The sequence below is a fragment of the Sminthopsis crassicaudata genome, chromosome 2 (genome assembly GCF_048593235.1).
Source record: "Sminthopsis crassicaudata isolate SCR6 chromosome 2, ASM4859323v1, whole genome shotgun sequence".
Taxonomy (NCBI): Eukaryota; Metazoa; Chordata; class Mammalia; order Dasyuromorphia; family Dasyuridae; genus Sminthopsis; species Sminthopsis crassicaudata.
In genome coordinates, this window is record NC_133618.1 from 226,908,874 (window position 1) to 226,924,296 (window position 15,423).

Consider the following 15,423-nt stretch of genomic DNA (forward strand, 5'->3'; position numbering starts at 1 on the left):
CTCCCTAAGATTTCTCCCTGTCTGATTTTGCTTCAGAACATACTTTCAGGTACCTTCCATATTCCTTGACTGGGCACATTTTGGAGTCATTACTACAGGTGCTAGAAGTCCTAGTTACAATTCTGAGAAAATGTAAGAATTGTTGTCCCTATTTTACATGTGGGGAACTGAGGCTTAGAGAATTTTTCAGACATGCTCAAGTTTTCACAGAAAATGTTTTGGAAACAGGACTCAAACCTAGGCCTCCTCAATCAGTGAATCAATAGATATTTATTAACTCTTCATTATTTACACAAAACTGTGGTAGATAAAGAGACAACAATGAAACGGTCTCTGAAGATCTTACAATGTACTAAAAGGGAGTCAACATATTCACAGATAAATAAAATGCAGTAATTGGGCACAAGAGAACTGATAATAACAACAGCTAGCATTTATATAGTATTTTAAGTTTGGCAAAGCACTTTACAAATATTGTCTTTTGATCATCATCACGATCCTGAGAGTAGGTGTCATTATTATTCCCATTTTAAAGATGAAGAAACTGTGGCAAACAGAAGTTTCAGAAGACTTGCCCAGATAGTAAAATTCTGAGGCAGAATTTGAACTTGGATTTTCCTGACTCTAGATCCAACATTCTATTTTTTGAAGTTAGACTGCACTAGCTCTTAGGGGAATCTACAAAGGTTATCTTAAGCAAGGAGTTGGGGCCCTTTTTCTCTACTACACTCAATAGTCTTGTGAGGATCCTTTTCTGTTCTCAGAGTAACCCTGATGCTTCCTGGTTGGTGCTGTAGACTGTATAACCATACTGATCAGTCTAGGGGCATTGAATGGTTAGGCACAGAGTGTGAAGTAGGAAAGGAGGAATCCCATATTCTCTTCTGACCTTTACTGCTACATTGTCTTATACCAATCATATCTTCCTGGGCATGTGATTGATCTTTCCCACCTCTCAACCTATCTCTCTAACTGAAAAAATCTTTTGGTGCTAGGTACATCAGAAGCTCTGGCAAACATAACTGAGTGAAACAGTATCTATTCCCACAATTTTCTAGGGAGAATGGCATCTCACTTCAAGTTCAAATCTCTACCCATCTACCCATTGGCTCAAAAGAACAAAGTTACAAATTGGCATACATGAATATACACATATGTGTGTATAATTTATATTCACATATATACACAAACATGTGCACATATATACACATGTATATATGTAACACATGTATATGTATATGTGTATATACATATCTATCTAATATCTATTTATATCTATCTATCTATATATTAGGTGTGTCCAATGGAAGATTTTCCTTAAGAAATATTAAGAATATTTACTATAAGAATTTACTATAAGAATTTTGTTTCTATTTTCTTCTTTGGGGGAAGGGGTGACAGAGAAAGAAAAGTATATGTACAGTGAAAAAAACACATTTTTTAAGTGTTGGGGGAGGGGTGTGGAGAAATAAATCGATAGGTTTATCTTACCCTTAGGAAAACAACAGCTTGATTTAGGTTCATAACTAGATAGGACTTTATAGGTCTTCTAATCCAACCCCCTCATTTTATAATTGGAGAAACTCACTGAGGCCCAAAGAAATGAATATGTTGTTTTACTCCCATTTAAATGTAAGGTTCTCAAGGACACTCACGGTTTCATTTCTTTGTCTTTGTAACAATGGCTTCCCAGTAACTGGCATAGTGCCGGGTACAAAGTAGTCTCCTAATAAATGCCCATTGAATTGAAGCAAATTGCTCAAGGCCACACAGGCACAGAAAGTAGGCAACCCAGCTGGAATTTGACCCTAAGATTCTTTAACTCACAATGTAGCCTTCTTCCCACCACTCCTGTGTGCCTCCAAGAAAACGATTCATAAACCAAAAGTGCCATTTTGTTAATTTACAGTGGGAAATACTAGAATCAAAACTTTGTACCTGAGCTCATCTAGTTATGTTCTAATTTTTCAAATGGGAAAACAGAAAAAATTGAAATAATTTTGTTCAAGCTCTAATAAGTGTTAGTAGGATTTGAAATTGGATTCTCCATTTCCAAAACTAATGTTCTTTCCATTATTTTATGCCTTAAAAATAAATAAAATTATCAAGACAAAAATTTTGTCAAATTTAAAACAAATTATCATTATTTTTAAAACTAGTTTTGTGGTGTTAGGAATCCTGAATCAAGCTTTACTTTGTACCTGAACAGACTTGATTTACCAGGTTTTTATAAAGATTTCTGCACCTGGAGAATGAAGCAAATCTACTTCTCAGGAGTGCTGAGAATATAGGCAGTATCTTATTCAATCTGCAACATTTTGAGGGTATCCATACCTCTCTGTACAGAGTCCTCTGAAGAGGAAAAGCAGCAGCATTAGGTTTTTCTATTCTTTGACTAGGCAAAGACAGAGATACTGCTGCTTTTGCAATTCTATGAAAAAGTTAGTGAGAAAGGTTACACATTGGATACACTTTCTAGGTTAATGAGCTCTTTATCTATTTCTGAAGTGCTGGGTCAAAGAAAAGAGTTCTTTCTTGGCTCTGCTGGATGAAGTCCTTCTTGAGAATTGTCCTGGTGTTTCCTTTTGGCTTGTGTTGGTTTGTGTGTATGTGTGTGTGTGCATATGTGTTGCTGCTAACTGTTATGTTTGCTTGCTTTGTCCCCGTGCCTCCTGCCGCCTTGCTTTCTCAAACAGGTACCAGAGGGTCTATGTGCCAGCTCGCCTACGCTCACCAGCCCCATTGAGTATCCATCACCAGTTAATTCTTTACATACCCCACCTCTCCACCGGCACAATGTCTTCAAACGTCACAGCATGAGGGTAAGAACTATCTGCATGCTGGGACTTGGCTTTTGATGAAGATGTAACTCACAGGAAGTTTTATGGTTCCCATGACTTCCCACTGAAGCCTTCACTCCAGGGATTGCCCAGAGCACTAAGTGGGCTGGAGGTTCCTATTGAAAGCACCTTCTAGTTAGTATGAATAGTGGAATCTAGGATATAAGCCGGCTTTTCTCAGGGACATTCCCTCTAGTGTGGCCAGTCAGATACCATTCTTTCATCATTTTGTGTCTCAGTGACATGAAAAGTGAAGGAATGGCATAGGTTCAGTGATCAACAAAAACCAGGTAAGTCAAGGAACTGATCTCAAAATAGTCATTCTTCTTTGCCCCAAGGGGAAAACCCTCTTGTTTCTTTCCATTGGTTACCTCTGCTAAGTTACCCAAAGAATCTATTTCTTTGGTTCCGCTATCTCTTGCTTGCAAGCAGTACTATTTGTGGAGGGGCCAATGGGAATGCTGGTTTCTTAAGCAGTGGTATCATTTGGCAGAGCCTAACAGGGCTCTGTACTTTGCCTAGCAGGCAAAGTAACTCTTCTGTTACTTTACTTTAGGAACATGTCAGTTATAAGCTGTTCCTCTGAACATGCTTGCTATAAGTTCTTGCAGATCTATTTTTCATAGATCCAAGGAATGGAAGGGTCCATGGATGTGATATAGTCTAACTCCTCACATTGTATGTAGACATTTAAGGGTAATTTTAAATATGTAACTAATAACTGCCAAAAGGACATATTAGCTGCTTTATAAATGGGACAAGCAGTTCTTGATCTAGAACAAATGATAAAAATAGTCCTGCTCTTTCCAAAGTGCTTGTAGATAGATTCTAGCAAAATTCCTTTGAAGAGAGTTTGTTCTCCCACTGACTTGTTCAAAAAAAATGGGAGATATCTGGGGTGAAAAAATTAGGGATGTGGAGGGAGGTGCTAAGTCCAGATTCTAAGTGAAGATCCAGAGCATATTATTTCAGAAGCAGTAACAGAGAAATTTAAATATGCCTCTGGAGGCAATCATAGCAGGAGTCAGGTTAGGATAACTTTTCAAAGGGATCAAGAGAACACCAAACAGGAGCTGGTAACATCAAAGACAGGAGAGTGCTCAAGTAGGACTCAGGCTGAGAGCCATCCCATTCACAGCTAGGCTAGCTCACATATAATCTTGAGTATTCTGTTCAAAATGACTTGAATGGCAATAGGAAGCTCAAAGGGAAAAGAAGGAAGTCTTGTATGTTAGAAGAACCTCTTCCTGATTGGCAGAGTCCTTCATCTTACATAGAGGTGATAAAAGTTAAGAGGTGACAATTGACTATATTTTCTGTTAAAGGAAATAGGTCCTGAAGTGCTATTTGAAAAATAAAATTGCCAGAAACAAGGAGAACCAATTGGGGCTTTAAACAAAGATTGGCAGGTGGGGAATGGAGAGTAGATTGAACTACACATTTTGGCCATTCTCCCCCCTAAGAAATTGAGTTGTGAACTGGTAGGAAGCACTGTAAATGATTGAAAATTAAATCAGGATTGAATTAAATTAAACAATACTTCAGTTAATTATGCCTAGGAGAAAGTGTTTAACTTGAACTTAATTATTGTTTGTTTGTTTTGAAATCTTGCTCTATATTACATATCTTAATTTAGAAATTTATTTTGAGGTTTTAATTAAGTAATGCTTTTATTTTAATAAAGAATTCTATTTTTATGGAAAAATACATTATTTGGCAGATTGTGTACTATTTCTATTTCTCAGTTATCTATGATCTGTAGGAGCCTAATATTAGCCTAGTATCAGTATTATGAAAGCATTAATAAGGGCCCATTAAGTTACCACTGGAATTAAAAGCCTGGTGTCCAAGTGGAAATCACCTTGGCCTTTTATTTTATTTTTAAAACTTTTCAATAGTATTTTATTTTCCAAATACATGGAAAGATAATTTTCAACATTTGTGTTCCAAATTTTTTTCTCTCCCTTCTTTACATCTCTCCTCCCCCAAAACAGCAAGGAATCTGATATACACACATCAAATAGGTTACACTTTTAAAAATAATAGCTGATATTTATATAGTGCTTTAACTCCTTAAGTTACAGTATTAAGTGGAACACTCACTTTAAGATAATGATGCAAATTTCAATAAGGCAACATATAACTATTTGAATATGGGTTATAGTATTCCCTAATGCTAGTTTCCTAATGCTATCACAACCACACAAGTAGGTATGTGATTTCCAGAAATACTAATAATAGGTCTGTACCTGTAGTCCAACTATTAATAACCCTAAAGCAAATAAAGACAAAGGAGTCTCCAATTATCTGGGATAAAAGTGGTGCCTCTTGGTGAGGGAGGACTTGCTATGTTCCCCTCATTTTGCTACTTTACCTAGACCAAAACTCTCTACCAAGTCTGTGGCTTGTAGCTCTATGGTGCCCATCCTGAGGTTAGCCTTCATCAGGACCAAGGACTGGTTCTCAGAATCCATTTTTTCTCTCCTTTTGGACATCTCAGGAAGAGGACTTTGTCCGTCCTAGTAGTCGAGAGGAGGCCCAGCAGCTATGGGAAGCTGAGAGAGCAAAGATGCGTCAGATCTTGGACAAGCAACAGAAGCAGATGGTGGAAGATTATCAGTGGCTCAGGCAGGAAGAAAAGTCCTTGGTGAGTAGAAATTGAAATGGGAATTGTCCTCTAAGACTTCTAAGGAGCTTCTCATATTTTAAAAAAAGTCATAGAATCAGAGCTGGAAGAAGTCTTAGAAATCATTCGATCTGACTTCCTACCCAATAATAAGTTATAAATGGCTTTGGAGAGAGACCTCAGAGACTATACAATTCTATTTCTATAATTATTTTTTATTTAAAAAAAGTTTTACTGTCACTTTTTGTTTTTGTATCACAGTCATTGTCAAGTATGCCTTCACCTCTTCTCCAGCAAATTGTCTTTCAAAAAAGAAAAAAATTACTTTAAAAAAACTGCCAAAAATCCAATATTCATCAGCTTTTACCATGTTCCATACTCATTGTCCCCAACTTTGCCAATGAAGGGGGATCCATAGTTCCTCATATCTTCTGAGTCAAGGATCCCCTCATTTTACAGATGAGAAAACTGAAACCTAGAGATATGAAGTGCTTTGCCTAAGGTCATCCAGTTTTTAACTGTCCGAGTGCAAACTAAAACTAAAACTTTTGGATTGCCAAACCAGGACTCACTTCTCTTTTCCTCTCCTTCATCTCCTCTTCTTCCTCCTCTTCTTTTTCTCCTTCTCTTCCTTTTTCTCTTCTTTTTCTCCTTTTCCTCCTCCTCCTCCTCCTCTCCTCTCCTCTCATTCCCTCTCTCTCTCTCTCCTTTTAATTATTTATAATAGTAGCTAGATAACATAGTAATAGAGCTCTGGACTTGGAGTTAGAAATATGTGAGTTCAAATCTTGCCTCAGACACTTAGTAGCTGTGTGATGCAGAGCAAGTCAACTTACATTTCTTAGTTTTATTTTCCTCAATTTTAAAATGAGTAAAAATTACATTCAAATTACCCAGTGTAATACCAGCACTTAAATCACAGAATCGTACTGGAGATCTAGTGAAACAATATATGAAAAGTGCTTTCCAAGCTTTAAAATCATACATAAATGTTAGCTTATTTTTATTACTGGAATTTGAACTGGATACTTTCTGACTCCCAAGTCAACTATCATTGCCTAATGTTTAGTGTTTCACTCTCATTCCTGAACTAGTGACTTTGCTAGGCTACTTGTAGCCTTCTGGTCTATCTAGGTTCATATTCTTAAGCATCCCTACACTAATCTTGGTTTACTTTTTCCCCTTCTGCTACTGCTGCCCATGTGTCTTGATATTAGGTTCTATCACTTCTGACTTTCCTGTTTTAATTCAGCTCTCACACACCCTAACCCAGAAATGTATGCTTTCTTGAATTTATTCATATAGGAATAATAATGACAGCATATCAGGGAGTGTATATGTATATATATCTGAATATATGTGGGTGTATGTAAAATAAATGACTGCAGTCCAAAATTGCTAAACTGTTCTATATCTAAAGACTCCAAGTCTAGGTTTAAGATTCTACAGGCCTAGCAATTTCCCTCTGGCATGCTACTCCCTTCTGCCTATCCCCCCAATCAAGAAAGACACCTTTTGCTCTAGAATACCTTCCGCCTGAATGGGATGGGCCCACTTAGATGCTGATATATTTGCTTCCATTTCAAAACTCACTCTTAACCAATCAAGAGACCTCAGATTTTTGCTGTTCTACTCATTGTAGAACATTGTAATCCCTAAGCAATCATGTCTTCTTCCTTCTAAGGGGAGGGTTAAATAGACCTCATAAAAGATTCTATTGTAGTTATATCCATCACCTAAAAAAATTAATAAAAAATCAATTTAATCCAATGCCCAGTTTGCTTCCCCATACTTTGTAAAAGATTACTTCTTTCACTCAAACTAAAGGTCTGAAATTTTTTCTTTGGTTCTCTCATTTCTAGGACCCTATGCTGTACATGAATGATAAGTCTCCACTGGTAAGTGACAAGCCCAGGGCCCTTGCTACTCAAACTCAAAACCAAGATCATGTGTGCTGGGAGTATTGCTATGACTAACCCAGAAGTTTAACCCAGCTGTTCTATGAGCCCAAGCACAGAGAGCTAATTCCCTTTCCAAGCTTAACAATGCAACATCTATTCCCTTGATAGAGCAAAAGATTCTTCTTTTAATCCCAAATCTCCTTTCAAGGCCTACCTGATAGAAAACCTCCTCAAAGAAATTTCCCTGACTTTCCCCAATCAAAGAACATGCATTTATTAGGTACCTGTTCTTATATTAGGCAGTAGAGTTATAAAACAAAAGTTAAAACACCATTAAACAGCTTGTAGTCTATTGAGGGGCACAAGATCTACATATATAAATATATAAAGAATGAGTGAACAAAATTTACATTTGTGCACGTATACACACAGGCTTTTGATTGAAAATATTTTTTCCCCTCATCACATTTTTCAGAGTAAGGGTTCTAAGGGCAGGGACTGTGGATTATATCTCTAGTGACAAATATAATGAGTTTGTACATAGTAAGTCCTCAACAAATATTTGTTGAATAGAATATGTAATTTAGAATTCTCACTGTTCTGTCTCAGGGATGCTTAGCTTTCAGTTCAACAGATATGTGTTAAGATCTTTGTGTTTAAAATTCCAGCAGACCTTAGAGGCCATGAGCTGCAAGTGGTCAGAGAGCAATCACTGCTTGGCTCCCTAGAATTCTCCCTTGGTCTGTGGTCAGAACTGTACCGACTTCTCGGAAAAGGAGACAGGGAAGGAAACGGAAGGCATGGTTTTCTCAAAGTCATGCTCATAACACTGATTTTCTTTTTCTTTCCTGTAGACCCCGGAGAAGGAAGCTGGCTATAGTAAGTTTTTCCTCCAATCTTACTATTAACTTCTTAATGAAGTCTGCCCTTTCTGGTTCCTCATGTCAGTGTGATGGTCTTACTAGTGATTAGTTTCAAAAAATTGGCAGACCTCATTGAAAGTTATAGAAACAGCAGCTATCTTGTTTTTAGTACATTATTTTTTAAAAGTCTAATTTTAGAAAATTTGTCTGTATTTGAAGTGATTTTTAATTCCTCTTTGTCCATTATTTTCCACTCATCTTTCTTATGTCTTCTATCCACTTACCCACTTGCCTATATCTTCCTAAGTTCCCTTCTCTCATTGAGTCCTATGTTCTGGCATTTACTTCTCTCTCAGTACTTTTTCCATTTATCTATGATTTTTCCTCCTCTTCTTTTCTTCCTACCTCTTTTTCCTGTTTCGCTGACTCTGTTCCTTCCTCCTTCTTTCCTTTCTTCCTTTCTCTCCTCTCTCTTTCCCTCCAATTTGGTTTGTCTCTTTGTCTTTCTGTATCTCTGCCTGTCTCTCCCTCTCTCTTCCTCATTCTCTCTCCCTCCCTCCTTTCCTCCCTCTTTCCCTCCTTTCCTCCTTCTGTCTCTCTCTCTTTCTCTCTTTCTCTCTCTCTCTGTCTCTCTCTCTGTCTCTCTCTCTCTCTCTGTCTCTCTCTCATAAATATATATATGTATGTATATCTAAAGATGTGTATATATTTCCTCTGTCTTCCTCCCTTCCCCCATCTCTCTCTTCACCTCCTTCTCTCTATTCTTCCCTTTATTTGTATCTATCTATCTATCTGTCTCTCGTTCTGTCACAGCCTTTCTCCTATCACACCTATTTTTTACTACCAGGTTTGTGAAGGTTAAGGAATGATATATGTTCTGCTTGCTCCTGCTCCTGCTCTTACATATTCATGGGAGTATGGAAGAGAAGGAAGTGGGAAGTATGGGGGACCTTGGGGTTCCTGGCCACAGATTAGGAAATAGAATTAGTCTCCCTTCTTTCTCTCCCTCACATCATCTGAGCCTATGTGGAAAATAGAGGAAAATCAAGAATAAATGGTACAGGCTGCTTAACTTCCACCAGAGTTCAGAGTACAACTAAAAATCAGACTTAGTATATTAAATCTTAGAAGGATCAAAGATCAAAACTCCACCTTTTCTAGATGGAAATACTCAGGGAGCATGTGGGAAAGGGCTGGGTTGGAGTCAGAAAAGTCATGTTTTTCCAAGTTAAGAAGTTTGACAATTTTTTGCTGTTTTCTTCATTTGGGTCACATGGAAATCTTTCCTTGACTTTTCTAGAATTTAAGTAGGGGAAGGGTTCCTGAGTTAACTGAAGTGAAAAAAAGAATTTCTAGACTAAAATAGAGTGTGGATGATAGGACTTGCTCCCCACTTATTTCCCCTTTTCTCTTTTTGTGCTCACAGCTGAGTTCACAGGACCTCCTCAGAAGCCACCACGGCTGGGAGCTCAGGTGGGTGAGTTTAACAATAGTTGGTAAATTACCTTGGGGGACCCAACCTGTAAGGGACTTAGAACTCATACTTTTCTAGTCACAATCTAATCAGTCTAATTTTAGAAATAATCAAATTCAGTCCCCATATCTTACAGATGAGGGAACTTAGTCCTAGGGAGATCATTCTGACAAGTCTCAAAAATTGGCAAACCTTATTGAAATTTATAGGAACAGATGCCTCATTTTTAATGCATTAATTTTAAAGTGTAATTTTAGAAAAAAAAACTTTTCAGCATTTAAAATAATTTTCAGTTCATCTTTGTCTATCATTTTTACATATTTTATGGATTCAAAGCTACAAAGGACCGTCTAATCCAACCCCCTCATTTTGCAGATGTCCTCAACTAAGATCCATAGATGTTGTGAATTGCCCAATGTTATACAGATACCAAGTGACACAATTTGAACCCAGGTCTTTATATTTTCAGCCTAATGTTTTTTCCCTTATACCACAACATTTTCTCCCCTTCTTCTCCCACACCACTTTTTTTTTTTTTAAATCAGGGGAGATGATTGAGCCAGGTACTTGTTACTAAGTAATAATGATTGACCAGGGAGATGACAGTGAGAAAAAAAGACCTTTTCCCTGAACCTTCCTCTTTTTTCAGTATCCAAGGAGATAGTATTTTTCCTCTCTAGAAGATCAGTGGTGAAAGGTTACCACATACAAAAAAATTTCCCTCTACCGGTTTCTTCCTGAGTTCAAATATGGCTTCAGATACTTAGTAGTTGTATAATCCTGGGCAAGTCACTTAACTGTTTGCCTCAGTTTCCTTGTCTATAAAATGAGTTGGAGAAGGAAATGGCAAACCACTCCTGTATCTCTGCCAAGAAAACCCCAAATGGGGTCATGGTCAGACACAAATAAAATGACTGAAAAACAACAAAATAACTGTTTTTAAATCTGGAATAGAAACTTAATGCACAATGGATTCTAGGTAACTAGATGGTATAGCAATAGAGTATATATATATATATATACATATACATATATATATATATATACATATATATATATATGTATATATATGTAATAGAGTAAGGAGGACCTGAATTTCAGTCTAACTCAAATACTTACTACCTGTGTGAGCCTGGCAAATGATTTAACATTTTAACTTTATTTTCCTAATCTGTAAAATGAGAACTAGCATTTCCCTTAAAGAGTTGTTGTAATGATGAAATGACATTTATACACACATATACATACACACACACACACACACACACACACATATATATGTATAGTAACATATATATGTATATAGAGCAAGAAAGTGCTTTGCAAACCTTAAAACACTATGAATGTTAGTAGTTGCTATTATTATTCATAATACTATCAGTCTGAGCCTGATTTTTGTCCAAGGAAGATGCAATATGCCCTGAGGGAGCCTTCTTTTGGTTAGGGAGGAGGTCAGTTTTGTATGGGGATTATTTCAACAATTAAAATGGTAGAAAATAGGACTACCAGGATTAGTATCAAAGCATATAATTCACCATTCCAGCAATGGAACGAGCCATCATTAGGCCGGTTCAAAGATCAAAGCCAGAAATCTACTGGGGGACAGAACTAAGGTCTAGGAGAGACCATATAATCTGGGCTTGGGAACATTAGGTCTAAGGTGTTCCAAAAGAGTAGTGTAAGAAGAACAAGGTGGCTAGAGCCTGGAGGTATAACTACTGTAACTCATGCAGGGAGAAAAGGCAGAATGATGGGGAGATAGCTCCATTTGGCTTTTGAGCCTTCCTGCCTCTGCTTTCCCTTTTCTCCTTCCCATTCATGGAAGGTAATGCAGCTGTGGGTTCAAACACCATCCTTTCTCATAGATATTCTTTCTTCATTTCTTCCTGACTTCTTCCTCTCAGTCAATCCTGCCAACAGCCAATCTGGACAGGACAGATGACATGGTATACATCAACGTCATGGAGCTGGTTCGAGCTGTTCTGGATCTCAAAAATGAACTCAGCCAGCTGCCACCTGAAGGCTACGTTGTTGTGGTGAAGGTGGGAAACCAAAGGGGGAAACAGGGCGGTGTGGGTTAACAAGAGCAGTTCTTTTTAATGAAAGTACCCATAACATATGGTACCCTCTGGCCCATGCAAAGACATAGCCCTTTGCTCTCAAGGAACTTTTGTCCTAGTAAGGATGATGACAGACAGAAAAATGGCCAAATTATACATTAGAATGTGTTAAGTGAATAGGAGAGATAGAAACAAAGCTCTCTGTGAGATTTCAGAAAGATTTAGAGAACAGTGACTTTCTAGTCATTTATCCCTGGAACTGCCTCCCAAGATGATTTGCTGGAGCTACATTTTTCAGTATTGCTTCTGAAGAGGTAATATCTCAACCCATTCTAATCTAGTCCAACAAGCAGAGCCATAGACAGGAATTCTAGCACCCAAGGCAAATTTAATTGAGGAAGGTGTAAGTACTGAGTGATCCCAAGGCCTCAAAAGAAGGACAGAGGAGAGTGAAAGGCAAACAAAGGTCAAGCATTGTGAGTTTGGAGAGGGTAGGCTGAGGGACAAGGGTGGAACCCACGAGGTGCAGGGTACACTACAAGGTATGTGGGCAATGGTCCAGAGGACCATTCTGGGGGCAAAGCAACTCCCTACCCCATCCCAATTGTTGGTGACCTCTCGGGAAGTATGCTCCTAAACCCAGGCTCCATGCTAGGGATGAGGGATGAAAAGACAAAACCAATTTTTCCCTCAAAGAATTAACATTCTACTAAGAGTCTTACCCAAGATGAATCTCAGGGTAAGTCCTTGGACTATGACTGGTGGGGTATTCTACCTTCACGTGGGGAAATTTCTTTCCATAGAATGTTGGTCTAACCCTGCGGAAACTGATTGGAAGTGTGGATGACCTTCTGCCCACTCTACCTTTGGCTTCCCGAACAGAAGTAAGTTTCTTAGGATCTGACTGGACTGTACACTTTGCTGTTTAGTCTTCTCCTGTCCTGGGATGTGTTATTTTCAAAGAAATATTCATGAGGACTCTGTTAACTTGCTTCCTTCCTCCTCCATGTTCTCCTGGGGCTGGTCTGTCTGGAGCATCATAGGAGGCAATGGTACAGAGGTAGAATGGTGGAGGCTGGAGGTGTTGTATGTTCTCTAGGGACTAATAATCTGAGAAAAGTTTTTCTAACAGCCAGTCTATAAGTTCTTTCCTCTCTCTGGGTCCCTCTCTGCTGTAAATAAATAAACCTGTAAAGGTCTGGACTTAGCTATCTCTGAGATTTCTTCCAGCTCTGCAGCTAAAGACCCACTTGTTTATAGACATTTGATGTCTGTTTGTCTGTCTATCCGAGGCAGGAGCTTCAGTTAACAGGCTGGTGACTGGGGTTAATTGTGGAGGGTGTTAAAAAAATCAGTGTGGATAGAGTAATGGATAAAGCGCTGTACTTGGACTCAGGAAGATCTGTGTGACCCTAGCCTCTCTGAGCCTCAGTTTTCCCATCTATAAAAGGGGGGTCTAATAGCTTGTGCTTCACAGAGCATCAGAGAATTAAAGAGGATAATGTATACAAGTTGGGAGGCAACCAGTTATAATGGAAAGAACAATGCCTCTGGAGTCAGAGGACCTGGGTTCAAATCTTGCCTCTGATACTACCTGAGTGATCTTAGGCAATCCATTTAACTTTCTCAGACTTGAGTTTCCTTTCATACAGAACATCAAATGAGGGGATTGCTAAGTATTCTTTGAGGTTAATTCTGCATCTAGGTCTGATTCCATGATTATTATTGGACAAGCATGGAGATTTAGCAGGGATTGTGTACACTGTCTAGCCTCCCATCACTCAGCTTTCCAAACCCTAAATTTTTCTTTTTAACCCTTTGCAGATTGAGGGGACACAGAAGTTGCTGAACAAAGACCTAGCAGAATTAATCAACAAGATGCGCCTGGCGCAACAGAATGCAGTGACTTCACTGAGTGAAGAATGTAAGCGTCAGATGCTCACAGCTTCCCATACCCTGGCCGTGGACGCCAAGAACCTTCTGGATGCTGTGGACCAGGCCAAAATGGTCGCCAATCTGGCCCGTCCCCCAGCCGAGTGAATGGCAGACAGGGCCCTCAAGAGGCACTGGTCTTGGTTAGGATGGCTCCCCGGCCCATGTGACCCCACTTCCAACTTTCGTGTCATGCATCCCTCTTCCCCTACTTCCTGTCTTGCCTCTAGTTACGTTTATTTTCTCAGGGGGCTGACCTGGGGTCCATTTTGCACGATTTCTTCCCCCTTTCCTGATCCCTGTTCCATCAGCCCCAGCCAGATAAGGGCTCCCCACACCTCACAGACTGTTAAGCCAAGGAGGCATTTGTACATACAGAACACTGGACTACAGAAGCTGGGATGATAGCAAGGGGAGCTTGAGGGTAATTGCTCCTGTGGCCCTCACCCCCACCCCCAGCCTATCCTTCCCAGCTCCCCCCTTCTTTTATATAGTGTGTTTATCAGTGGATCCCCAGTGCCTGTAGAAGCTGCCCTGGCTTCATGCATGGACATAGCAGGCAGGGGCTGGAGTTAAGCTGTTATTTTTCTGTGACTAATTAGTGATTCCCTGGAGAAATCCAGGGACAGCAGAGGTACCAGATGGAGTAGAGAAGCAGGGGAGCCCTGTTCTAGGGACTGGCCTTGCAAGGATGCAGACTGAACTGATGTTCTTGTATAGTGTATAGAGAAAGGGGGTTATTTAATGTGCAGACTGGTCTGTACTGACTGCCATCTGTCTCAGCTAGAAATGTCCCTTACTAAAAGGGACTCGGAACAAGCAAAGAAGAGCCTGAAGGGGAAAGGAGACTGTTAGAGTGAATGATACAAGCACTGGATCTGGAAGGTGGGAGAAGAAAGAGGCCAGAGCAGGAATTCTGGCCATAATTTACTTTTCTTCCCTCTCACCTTCCTTTTTTCTTCCTCTTTCCATCTGTCCATCTCTTTATACCTCCCATCCTCTCTTCTTAATTTCCTTTCATCTTCTCTCCCTCCCTTCCTCTTGCCTTTCTGTCTCCTTTCTTCCCTTCTGCCCTCCATTCATATCTTTTTTCCTTCTTCCCTCTTCCATTCTTCCTTTCTCTCTCCATACCTTCCTCTCTTTCTCCCTCCTTCCTTTTTCTCCCTCCCACCCTTTCTTTCTTCCTTCCTCCCTCCTTTCTTTTCTCCTTTTCTACTTCTTTTCTTCCCTTTCCCCTTTCCTTCCTTCTTCTTTCCTCTTTCCCTCCCTCTCTCTCTCTTTTCTCCCATTCTTTTCTCTACCTTTCTTCTCTTCACCCCGCCTTTTCTTTTCCTCTCTTCCCCTCTCCCTCCCTTCCTTTATTTTTTGGTTGTTTACATAAAACACTCTACCATCTTCTTTCTATTTGATTTGTGGTTGAATTAAAAATGTACCATTTGTTTTGTGGTTGGATTGATTTCTCTTCTTTACCCCATCCCCAACTTGTTCTGTGACATTTCTATTGATATTGAACTGTGTGACCTTGGAAGAAATGAATTAGTTTGAATATTCAGTATTTCTCTCTTCTCTTCAGAAAGAGAATCAGAGGGCAGGCAGTGAATTGGCCACAGGATTATTGAGGTGTTCTTTGGCCTTTGGTCCTGAAACATTTGATAAGGATGGGTGGCTTTAACCCTGATTTCAGTGTTAATTCTGTTGGGATTCCAGGAGTTGCTGCAGGACCAAGG

The 15,423-nt window shown here is 39.3% G+C and overlaps 1 protein-coding gene across 1 annotated transcript in view; it reads left to right on the forward strand.

Annotated features, from left to right (window-relative positions):
- Nucleotides 1-15,134, forward strand: part of PTK2B (protein tyrosine kinase 2 beta) — a 168,551-nt gene extending 153,417 nt beyond the window's left edge. The window contains 8 exon segments of the mRNA XM_074288376.1: nucleotides 2,697-2,822; nucleotides 5,341-5,487; nucleotides 7,329-7,364; nucleotides 8,222-8,246; nucleotides 9,657-9,703; nucleotides 11,609-11,746; nucleotides 12,568-12,648; nucleotides 13,589-15,134. Coding sequence (XP_074144477.1) covers nucleotides 2,697-2,822; nucleotides 5,341-5,487; nucleotides 7,329-7,364; nucleotides 8,222-8,246; nucleotides 9,657-9,703; nucleotides 11,609-11,746; nucleotides 12,568-12,648; nucleotides 13,589-13,804 — 816 coding nt within the window. The 3' untranslated portion in view covers nucleotides 13,805-15,134.
- Nucleotides 15,135-15,423: the final 289 nt, after the last annotated feature.